The sequence below is a fragment of the Hippocampus bargibanti genome, linkage group LG03 (assembly GCF_051943395.1).
Source record: "Hippocampus bargibanti isolate YZ-2025 linkage group LG03, ASM5194339v1, whole genome shotgun sequence".
In the NCBI taxonomy this organism is placed as follows: domain Eukaryota; kingdom Metazoa; phylum Chordata; class Actinopteri; order Syngnathiformes; family Syngnathidae; genus Hippocampus; species Hippocampus bargibanti.
The window spans coordinates 19,673,523-19,686,078 of record NC_142736.1 but is presented as its reverse complement, the minus strand read 5'-3'; the positions used below and the strand labels follow the sequence as shown (position 1 = coordinate 19,686,078).

The 12,556-nt window shown below is 38.9% G+C and overlaps 1 protein-coding gene across 5 annotated transcripts in view; it reads left to right on the top strand.

The window, feature by feature from the left end:
- Positions 1–12,556, top strand: part of sbf2 (SET binding factor 2) — a 106,129-nt gene that overhangs the window by 36,759 nt on the left and 56,814 nt on the right. For all 5 annotated transcript variants that reach the window (XM_088992446.1, XM_088992444.1, XM_088992445.1 and 2 more), the window contains exon 3: positions 6,849–6,986. In XM_088992446.1, the coding sequence (XP_088848572.1) occupies positions 6,849–6,986 (138 nt within the window). The remainder of the gene's footprint in view (positions 1–6,848; positions 6,987–12,556) is intronic.

Sequence of the window (12,556 nt, the reverse complement as noted above, 5' to 3'; positions counted from 1 at the left end):
GATACACACCATTTGTGTTTCTGCAAATGTAGCACAAAGGCAATCTGAATTCAAGACTGAGTCCAAATAGTAGTTCATTTGTGAGCGACCAACACACTCAGCAAATTTATGGGGATAGCACTCACAGCAAGTTGTTTATATCTAAGAGGTGATTCGTTCTTGCTGCCTCATTTCATGGCAGTAATTACACATAATCACTTATTTACATGCATTGGAGCTTCTTGTTGAGTGACGTGTTTTGAGAAGACAGCTCAAAGTGGCTCCTGATTTAAAATGATTGCAATTGTAAATTAGATTGAAAGTGTTGGAACATGCTTCAGTCCTCAAGTGCTTCCTTGCAGGCCCCCAGGCCAACTTTACGGCAAACACTGAAATGATATCACAGAGCTTGACGCGTTTCTCTGTAATTTCCCTGTATCCACGTGTGCACTGTGTGTGTGTGTGTGCATGTGTGTCTGTGTCTCTTTCCCACATGTCCATACACCTATACATACAATTGTTCTTTTTATTCTCCTTTGGTGACAACAATGAATGGCATAGTTGGAATAGTTTAAGACAGGATCCCAGCTGTCCTCCTTGGGTCATTTTTGGTGCAAGTGTGCGTGTGCTCACACACCTATCTTCTTCACAGCACCACAATGCAGGTTAAACAGATTTCCTGTAAGCCATTGTATTGTATCTCCTGGAATATAGCGACTTCCTGGTATATACCTCCTCGTTGAAGAAGCTCTCTCCAACAATATCCACTCTGTTCCTGTTCCTTCCTTTTTACATGATCTCATTGTCTTCTGCGCTCTCTTTCTCCTTTGCTTTATGTGTTGTCTTCGTACCAATTGGCCACAAGTTGAACACCAAACTCATCCCAAGGCCTTCCCCAAACAAAATTCCTCTCACTAAGGTTTAGACTAACAGACCATATACAGTGACAGGAATACAGAACCTCAAAGGATTTATTTGTTACTGGTAGATTTAACAACCGACGTCTCCGGACAAGTTGTGTCCATAATTTGTGAAATGGCTTCAAATGACTTCTACTGAGCGTATTTTAAAAAGATTCCACCGCATATAGCTATATTTTACGTTTCAAGACTCGCGCTGAATATTCACGAAGTCTTGTTTTTGAGTTGGTGACAAGTCCGTACGTGATGTCACTAAAGGAGTGCCCCACACCGAAAAAAAGACACATTGTAGCAGTCCTTCCATCACGTCAATGTACAGTGAGACCTCAACTTACGAACTTAATTGGTTCCCAGACAGAGTGTGTAAGGCGAAAAGTGTGTATCTCATTTTTTTCCCCATAGGAAACCATTAAAATGGGAATAATCCGTTCCCGGGTTTCCATAAAATATACTTTTCAACTACGTAAGCCTTAAAACTACACACAACTTACCTTATTCTATGTATAATAAATGTGCTATTGTATTGTAATGAAAGAAATACACTGCATTGTATCATAAAGTCACTTTATTTACATTTGTGATGGTCATTGATGGCTTGATGGAATGGCGTTGGAGGTCGAAGGTTAAATGGGAATTGCTGTTTGGAAAGAGAGGCACATTACATGAGGACTGTAATTAAAGAAATAAACTGTGCTGTAAAATAAAGTTTTATTTACCTTTTTGATGGTCGTTGATGGCTTATGGAAGAAGAGTCACCTTCCATAAGGACTTTTGGTAACTTAACCTTTGGTGTGGCTTCTCTTCTTTTTTCTTTGGAGACTCCTCATCATTTTTGCTGATTAAAAACCTCTTAATTGACACCTGTTGCTTTCTGACCTGTAAGGTCTTATGAAGCTGAGGCATCACATTGTCGTTCATCGTCTTGATAATTGTCATAGCCAGTCTTTTCTGGATCGAACTGTTCAGTAAAAGCCTTCACATCATTCCACTTTGCCAACATTGCCTTTATGAGCTCACTTGATGCTGCAGCCATCTCCTCCTCGCCCGCAGATGTTCTCGAACATCCGTTACTGGCTTTAAAATCCTCAATAAGCGCCAAACTTCCAGGTTGGCGCATGGCGATATCGGCGTGAATTAGCCGTGCTTCTTCGCTTAAAATAGCTTTACTCACGCTGTCGCCGGATAGCTGCTTTTAATGGAGCAAGTTTTTCCAACTTCTTCGATTGCCCGAGACCATCGCTTTGAAAGCACGGAAACACCTTTTGCAACAGACGCACCTTCATCTTCTCTGTTCCGGAGAATGGTAGCAATGGTTGACTTAGCATAGCCCTGCTCGGCCACTAAATCACACAAACGCACACCTCGTTCATGTTTTTCAATTATCTCCTTCTTCTCAGCGACGGTGATTTATTTTGTGTCTTCTTGGGCTGAACACGAGCCTGTGGTGTTTTTTTTTCGGCCCCATCATCGTAAATTATCAGCAAAAAGCTCCAAGTAGGGGATCGACGTGTGAAATGAGACATTCAATGAGAGGGGGGTGTGGAGAGTAGCGCCGGCTGGAGCGCTGTTTGGTCGTGTGCTTCCGCCGAAGATCACTCCACCAGATCCGAAGGTCGTGTGCTTTGGTGTTCTTCCGCCGAAGATTACTCCACCAGCCGTGGTGGGTGTGTATTATGAAAATAGTGCTTATTATAAGGTTTAATTTTCATAAATTTGACGTTCGTAAGATAAGGTGTTCGTAAGTTGAGGTCTCACTGTATTTTGCTGTATTGTTTGGTCTGAAAACCTTGTGTTGCACCCAAAAGCCGCCAGAAGAGGGTGTCCAAGTTCCATATAAGGAATTTATCATCCTGTGGAAACGGAGGTGGCCACAGGAGGTCGCCATTTTGTGCCTCTTTTCTGGTGATCCGTTTCTCTCCAATGTTGCCTCAAAATGGCATGGAATAAATCGATTGCAAACATGTATGCATTCCTCTTCAGAACTATTTGAATCATATTCATAACTGGAGGTGTAACAAGAAAGCATATTCTCCGAATCTGAAGCCATTGTTTTGATTCTCCAGAAATGCAAGACGTTTTGGCGTGATGTCACAAATTGGGGGCGGGACTTTCTGAAAATGCCCAATTCGCAGCTCAATTTTTTGCAGATTTTGGACACTTTGAGTCATTTTTATTGGTCTTTTGCATTAGAATGAAAATATCATACTGCATGTTTTGAGTATTTTAGATGCTATAAAACGTTTTTCTGATGTCAGTTAAGAAACAAGAAAGTGACGTCGGTTGTCCTTTAAGATTTGGTCAATTTTCAGTAAATAACTTCTTGCGATCAACTATGTTTCTAATAACTTGTTCCAGAATGCTGGCTCTCCCTATCATTGAACATTTTATTATTTTTTAACATATAAGCCATACTTAACAAGTCCTAAAACAATTAAATACTCATTTTGAATGAGGAGGGATAAGACATGTCGTGTCAATGATGACTTCAGGCAACGTTTTTTCCATTCACTGTAACACAAGTAGCAGTCCAGTGTTTAGTGTGTTGACCTCACAGTGCAGCCGTTGTGGCTTCAATCCCGGCGTGCCTGCGTAGGTTTTCTCCGGGTACCGTTTTCCGCCCACATTCCAAATGTACGTGACAGGTTAATGGAAGACTCTAAATCAGGGGTGTCATACTCATTTTTTTGTTGCAACACAGTTTTTCAGTTACGGTGTCCCTTGGAGGGCCGGTGCAAAATCTCAGCATTATTTGTTACCCATGACAATATGATATTTTGGTCCAGATTTCACAAAGAATGAAGATAGTTGATACATGATTTGCTCCAGTGGGTCACATAAAAACGACGTGAGGGAGTGCGGACAAATGTTTGTTTTTCAAGGTGGGGATCAGAAAATGGATGGACATTTCATTTCATTACAATTGCAAGACATGATCACATCAAACCAAAAAACACAGGGTGAGTTAATGCTTGCTGAAAGGAAATCATGTGAAGTGCTCTGATGGCTCGTTTTTGAGACAATGTCAAGCATTCTAGTATTTCATGAGCACCGTTTTCCTGAGACTTTCATTCAATCCAAAAGCATTGAAGTTATTTGGGAATTGAGGTTCCACTTTCCGCGTCTAGTCAAACCTTTGTAAAAATGATTACTTATTCACAAGCCATTTTTTCCCATGTAATATCACTAAAATATATTTTATTGGTTTTATACAGAAACATCAGTTTTAGTCCAGATCTTTGCCCCCCCTCCCCTCTCTCTCTCTCTCTCTCTCTCTCTCTCTCTCTCTCTCCCCCCCTCTTCCTCTCACTCACTCACTCACTCACTCACTCACTCACTCACTCACTCACTCACTCACTCACTCACTCACTCACTCACACTGTCTTCCTCATGCTGTCCAGCTTTCTCCAGAGAGCAGTCTAAACATGGTTTCAGAGCTGGGCCAGTTAAGCCTCCAGCAAAAACACAACAAGAGCAGACACAAACCTAACTCTAAATGGCTGTTTGCTTCCCATATTTTGGAACCACTTCTCTCTTACGTCCTCAGTTTGTTCGTTTGTTTACCCCCTGTCAATTGGTGTTAACACGGGTTAATTGATTCACTGCTTTTAGGGTATTTCATATCGGTGTAAATTTGGAACTACATACTATACACATCATACGGTGCTGTTTCATGGAAATCAATTTGCTTTCACTACATATTTTTTTCTGCGAATCAGATGGTACCTATATATATCGTCTGCCTCCATCGGTCATGGCTGACCATGAATGACTGTCCCTGACAGTGTGCCTGGGCGGTGTATTATGGAGAGCAGGTTTTATATATATATATATATATATATATATATATATATATATATATATAAAATATATATATATAAACCCTCAAGCTTCCTGGCCTCTGGTAGAGGACCCGAGCTGAAATGGGGACAGACACCACCCATGGTGGGTGAGACGAGGATTTTTTTTTATATATATATATATATATATATATATATATATATATATATATATATATATATATATATATATATATATGTGTGTGTGTGTGTGTGTGTGTGTGTGTGTGTGTGTGTGTGTTTTCCATGGCTATTCTCCATAGTTGTAATATCTACAGTTTAGATTCAGTGTTTACATTGTATAATAAATAAATGATTTTTATCATGGATGCATGTGTTGTCACTTGCAATGCTTGGATTAAGCCGAGAAAAAGTGAAACAACATTTTATACCGATTTTTTTTATTGAAAATTAGGGGTGCATGTTATACACGTGTGCGCGTTATACTCGAATAAATACGGTATATATTTGGTCCTTAATGTTACTTCCTGTAATTTGTGTGGATGTCTCAAAAGCTGTCATTGGAATGCAACCTTTTATTGGAATGTTTTCCCCTTCTACGATGAGACACTTAGCCCAGAGATGTTCTTAATATGATCATGACACTTTCAGCTTTGATGAGTAAATACAGTTGCAACACCTCACCAGAACATCCTGTTTGGATTCACCATGGGGTCATTAGGAATGACTGATGAAAATATTTTGTCTGGTCCAATAAAGGAATGAAGTGAGTATTAGCAAAAAGTCTCAAAAGAAGGGATGTGAGGATAATTCATGAACCTATAATTCGATGGCTCTTATTAGGACTTAATATGACATTTCAATAAATATGACATCACAAAACAACCCAAAAAAACATTCAAAAATTAAACAAGTCTTGCTTTGCTGTCTTCGCTCCTTTTTGATTACAAAGTCCTGTCATAATGAAAAGTCTCAGATTGCACATTCTTGCTTACAACATATGGGACATCTTTTAGAGGAAATCAAGCTCTCCTTTGTACTTAAGACGCCCTATTGTAAATTTGCATTGGAGGCACATTAGACAATTGAAAATGTGGGATTTCTTCAGTTTTAGAGGAAGACATTTTGCATGGTGTTGGCACAAAAAAACAATGAGCTTCAACACTATATAAATCTCAATCAGGCACGTCATACATTATCATAGCTATAATGTATATAATAATGTCTTGAAACCTGTAAAGTTTCCTGTCCTGATAAAAAAAACTGCACAAACGCAATCCAAGAAAGAAAGACGAAGGCCTGTTTCCCTTACGCTGCATTTAAAAAGTACCGAAAAAAAAGACTGTTTGATTTCATCATGGAAAAGAGTGCCACTTGAAAATCACTCTGCTGTTTGTCAGCCAATAAACCACGTGATGCAACACTTTTGTTACTTCTCAGCCGCCTCTATTTTAGGATCAAAATATATCACACAATCTTGCGTACACCGGGAAATGTAAATACGGACACAAGCTTCCCGACTGATTTATAAATGTGTTGCGTTATCCCTGCTAGCTTTATTAGCTAGCTAGGTCTGACCACACAGTGGCTAGGTGCAAATTTAAGATGTCCAGGATTATGCTCTATGCAGTGCTCAGTTATGCATTGACGTATGCTTTTTCTTTTTTTTTACAATGCACATTTTCAATTGTCCGTACTTGTTCGTGCATTTGATAAATCCTTACCCAAGACTTTGTATACTCTTTGTAGCTTGTTATTTTGGAATTTTGCATTCAGACAGGTGACATGGATTCACTGCTTCAGTCAAGTAACAGAACTTCCAGGTGGTGATCAAAGCTGTTTTTTCCACACCTACATATTAAGTTGTAGGCCTATGTCAATCTGTACTTGTTAGTATTCAAACGCCATTTGACATTCATTTGACATGCACTATGACTAAAATTTACATTTGATAAGCCATTGAGAACACAGTGTTTTCTTGAAAAAAATAAATGTGAATTTCCAGAAACAATATTTTTTTTTGTGGAATTGTGATGTCATCTATGGTTTGAGCAAATCTGTGAGCCACTCTCTTCATACTACAAATAGGTCTTGCTGCGGTGTGTCTACTTTATTTCTAGAACATTTTACAATTGTGGTATCACTTTTACAGTTCTGCCAGCCAGGAGGTTGGAAGCTGTCCAGAGAGAGGAAAGCACCCACCTTCTTCACTGTTGTACTGACAGATATTGAATCAGACAGACACTACTGCTCCTGCCTCACGTTTTATGAGGCTGAGGTCAATCTCCAGGTAAGAATGCATCCACAGAAACAGCTGTAAATCTTTCCAACATGATGTCACACATACTTGTAGCTGGCAGAAACTCCGATTGCACCAAGAGCAATCAAACCTTAACATTTCATATGTCCAAAGAAGAGCAAATTAGAAAATAGAGTAAATGGCTTAAACTAATAATTGGAGCTTTCTTCTCTGCCAGTGTTGTTTTAATGTGAGGTGTGCATTGAAAAGAAGTTACATGAGATTCAAATGCTTCTGAGGGAGATGGAACACTAGAGGAAAGGTAAGTTAACTTGCAGGCTCGCTTTTAGGTTTTGATCTGGCTTGGGCCAGTTGCTTTTATTAATCATGGTATTCATCTATCGAACGATTTTAACATGAATTGACAATCACATATGCGGCTTATTTATTCCCTCTTAAGATTGTGTTGGGTCAGATGGCGGACAGTATAGTTCATAAATTAACATAATTTTTTTTAACAACAATAAAACTTTGTACCAAAAGAAAAAACATCACCTACTGTGCTTGTAAATAGTCTGAAGCGAGGTACTGTAGAGTCTTGACAGATAACTAAAAAACATACATGAGGTGGAGGTTTTTGGTGACCATTTTGTGCTTGGGAGCCTTTCACGAAGCGAGTTGCTTGTTCTGTAGCCACAAAGGGACATAAGTCTTCTTGTGCCGGTCCCAAGCCCGGATAAAGACAGAGGGTTGTGTCAGGAAGGACATCCGACGTAAAAGCTTGGCCAAAACAAACATGCGAATCAAACCTCTAAAGATGGAGGACACTGATTTGCTGTGGCGACCCCGTCAAGGGAAAAGCTGAAAGGAAAAGAAGACTCAATGAGAATAAATAAGAAATGCCACACATACCTGGAAGAAAGTGTTTTACACAAACCTATTGATAGATGTTTAAAAATGAAAGCATTTTGTGGTATATCTGGCCGTAAAACCCCCAATCACATTTTTTTATGATTGCTGTCAGTTAGTTCACGGCAGCAACAATGAATGCTCTTTTAACAAATTAGATTGTAGCATTTACAGCTATCAATACAGTATTTTATATATATATATATATATATATATCATGAGTTGTTCATTCCCTTCTCCTACTTTCCTCTTGCATCATTCTGATACAAGTTGGCCTTTGTTTGTCTCCGCTATTCAAATTATAATAATTTGCTGTATCCCATAATCACATGGTCCTTTGAAGGTCTTCCGGTTTTTAATAATGGACGAAACGTTTGAAGTGTTTGCTCTCTTAACAGATTTATGTTGTTTTCTCAATTTCCTCACGTCTACATTCACTTGCAGTGACATCTCATTGAACTTCAAATGTATTCATGATAAAATCTCTGTGATTGTTCAAATTCCTCTGGACTTCATCAGTTTGTGTGATCCACACTTAAGAAGATCCTGATTAACTATGAGCCCCCCAACTCTGCACTGCTGCACGAGCATCATTCATCCTGATGTAATTAAATTTGAAATCTCTGGCTCTTCACCCTCTTTTAGATTGCCACAATAGTAAAATACATTTTATTGAACACTCACACAATAAATGTGAAGTACGTGTTATTTGGAAAGTCGCCCTCAGAATACTTTAAAGGACAACCGACGTCTCTGGACAAGTCGTGTCCATAATTTATAAAATGGCTTCAAATGACTTCTAATGAGCGTATTTTACAAAGATTCCACCGCATATAGCTATATTTTACGTTTTAAGACTCGCGCTGAATATTCAGGAAGTCTTGTTTTTGAGTTGGTGACGAGTCCGTGCGTGACATCAGAAAAGGACCGCCTCCTCACCGTAAAAAAAGACGCATTGTAGCGTCTTTCCATCACGTCAATGTATTTTGCGGTACTGTTTTTTTTAAACCATGTCTTACACCCAAAAGCCGCCAGCAGAGGGAGGCAAACTCCATGGAAAGATAGTATCAGCCTGTGGAAACGAGCTGATTCATTCCTCACCGGAGCTGGTCGCCATTTTTCTGCCTCTTCTTGGGTGAGACATTACCCCCCACCCGTTTGCCTCAAAATGGCCCAAATAAATTCTTTAATCGATTGCAAACATGTATGCTTTGCTCCTTAGCACTATTTGAATCATATTCATAACTGGATGAAAGCATATTCTCCGAATCTGAAGCCATTGTTTTGATTCACAAGCAATGCAAGACGTCTTGGCGTGACGTCACGAAAGGGGGGCGGGACTTTCTGAAAATGCCCAATTCGCAGCTCAATTTTTTGCAGATTTTGGACACTTTAAGTCATTTTTATTGGTGTTTTGCATTTGACTAAAAATATCATACTGCATGTTTTGGCTATTTTAGATGCTATAAAACGTTTTTCTGGTGTCAGTTAAAAAACAAAAAAGTGACGTCGGTTGTCCTCTACGGTCGACAGGGGGATTTGGTTGAGCAACATGATGGCTCTCATTTGCTGTTTTCTATTTATGGTTTATTTTGTTTTTATTTATGTATTTATTTATTTTTGAATGTTCTTTGGCTCTTCGTTTTTACTTCAAGGAACACATATGCGTGACATCATCGAGAATTAGGAGGAAACAAAAGTCTGTTGAATCCACCCTAATAAAAAGCATGCTGGACGCTGATAGCAGAGATCCAATGAATGATCTTGTCCTCGCCTCGGCTTTGGATGTACTAATGCATTAAGTCGACATACCTGTCTATCAGTGATCACAACAGAATCAATGGGACTTGATTAGTGTATGATTATGAATGACCTTGTTAAATTGTCTCCCCGCCAAAAGCCCACAGAATACCAAAGTAATTGTTTCACTGTGTTTGCCTTTGCAATAGGCCTCCAATGGCTCCTGTCATTCTGCCCATTGTGATTTAATATCCTTTAACATGTGCACGGCAGTCGTCAATCATATTCCGGTTTGATCAACAAATCGTTGCTTAGGTGATTTTGAAATGGAACCTCATAGACAAAGTATGCGCCACATCTCAAAATGGAGACAAATCACTGCAAAGGAATCTTTCAAAGAAACAATTGCTGATGATCTTTTCTTTTTAGCCTCACAATTGTGTTGTGTGAATCAGCCCATCATGTTTTCATCCTTCCTGGTGTAAAACTGAGTATACATTTGCCCAGAGATTGAAAATCAACATGGGCCAAACTACCACGTCATAGACAGAAAATAATCAAAATAGCCTTGTTGTATTGCAAAGAAGTCAAATGACATTGTCTGTCTGCCACTAACTATTAAGGGTCTTCATCTGTGTAACACGCTGCAGACCAGTGTACACTCATTTTCAGTCACGTGTTTTTCAGTTGTGCACCTTCTCTCCTCAGATATTTGATTCAAGTAAAAAATGGAATGGAGAAGTGATAGGCCTGCTTTACCTACCCAAGTAGCCTGCTTTACCTACCCAAATTTTGTGTTTACCTCCCCGAATAGATTATGCATGTTGTTAGCAGCGGGTGGAAGAGTGGCAGAAACCACCATATCGAAAAGTGAGGTTGTGGTCTTCCACTAACATTGCCAGTTCCATGACTTGAAATTTCATTTTGAGCATGCGGTGCTCCTGTTAGTGCAAGACCACTACCATACAGATTTATTGAAAAGGAAACCTGTTGCACTTAATTTTGTTGAAGCCAGCAACTGAAAAGAAGCCATGTTTTATTGGATTTGACTCATCCTGAATGACCATTCATGATTAACATTCCATTTAAAAAGTACACTCAAGTGACAGGCAAGTGTAAAGAAATTGACACAGTCGACTGACCTGACATGCCTCCATGCCAGATTTTTGATAATTCATAACCCCCTAAATGAATGAAGATGAAGTGTGAGAATGTTTTGTGTCTAGGGTTTTAAAAATGCCACACACAAAATAATATGGATTCATAATCAGCATTTTCTTCTGGTCTCACATTACTGGCGAGGGAGAGAAGCGACAGCGCTTATGTCTGCCAAAGCCAAGCGGTTCACTCCTTTGTCACATTCATGAAATACATAATCAACAATTATCACCACCTTCACTGTACTCAGTATGAACTACTTTTGCAGTAGAAGTGTGTTAAAACAAAAATGTAAGAATTCTTACATTTGAGTTGGTAGGATAAAGATATCAGCATGGTAACTAAAGTATTATATACTGTATGCATGGCCCTTACAGTAATTTTTTCTGCCCTCCTACTGATGTGATCCCTTCATCTACGTCAAGGTTTTACCTTCTAATCGTTTAAGGAAAGTTTCTTAAAATAAACATAGCCTATCAATAAGTGTCAAAAGTTACACCGAATAATTTTATTTTCCCAAAGCATTGGAATTGTTCTCTTATCCTGCCAGTTGACTGTAAATTAAATGCAACTGAATTATACCACCTATTCTTTTGATTCAAATTCATCCTGATAAGGAACTACAAGGACTATATTTGGCCATGTGTCGACATCTGACTCCAGCATAGCAAACACACATTCTTTAGTTCCACATAAGGCGCTGAAGATCTTCTTGAAACGTGACATTGTTTGAACAGTCTTTAAACGAATCCTTATCTACCTAATCAAATTTTCGAGAGTCCAGCCAGGTGGCAGAGGAATGTTTTGTTTCTAGTAATTGAACTGAATACTAAATATAACGATGAAGTGGGGGACCCCCTCCTGAAAGAGAGCCCTCCCCCTCAGATTCTTCTGGCATGTTTTCATTTGTGTGAAGAACTATACTACATTCTGTGCTTTAGTCAGGAATGAACACTCCTGGGTGAGGATTCATTAAAGATTACTTGTTCTTTGACCTTGTAGCATTTTTGATCACAGTTGAGCTTTTTGATATTCATTAATCACCATTATGGATACGTAGTGTCTTTGTCAACCTTTGAGGAAAGATGCAGTTCAAAGTGCAAACTTGCAAAGGTATGCATCTTGTAGTCTTCTAATTCTGAAGTTTTGCATTTTTATCTCTGTTGGACTCATCATAAATCTCATGTCATATTCTCCAAGTGTTCAATCTAGAAGAACAAATATTTACAATTGCATATTACAAATACACTAAATACAGTAAAGTCTCGTTATATCGATATCGGATATATCGATAGTCCCGGTTATATCGATACTATTTCTATGCACGCACGGAGAAAATTACATGCAAACAGGGTCGGATATATCGATAGTCCCGGTTATATCGATATTTTTTCGGACTCCCTTGAATATCGATATAACGAGACTTTACTGTATTTAAAAGAAAACCACCAAAGTTTGTCTAATGTATTTCGGCTCCTTCGTCCAAGCAATGAGCAAAATGAAACTTCATAGTTATTTAGATGCGTCGATTTGAAGAACCTCTTGGGATTTCAGCTCACACAAGCTTTTTTGTGCATATTTTCAAACGTAACTTGTGAGCGAATCACCGAAATGGGTCCCCTCTCCCGGCCCCCGAATAGCAAAGAAGCCAAAGGTCTTGAAGAAACATGGTGCAAAATAATTTGTCTTGTATGCCAAAAGAAATTATTAGGATCTAGATTTTGAGTGTCAATCTTAGCTCTAAATTTAATACATACAAATCCCACCTGAGCCTAAGTTTCATGATCAGCTGAACTATGGGGGGTGACTTATAG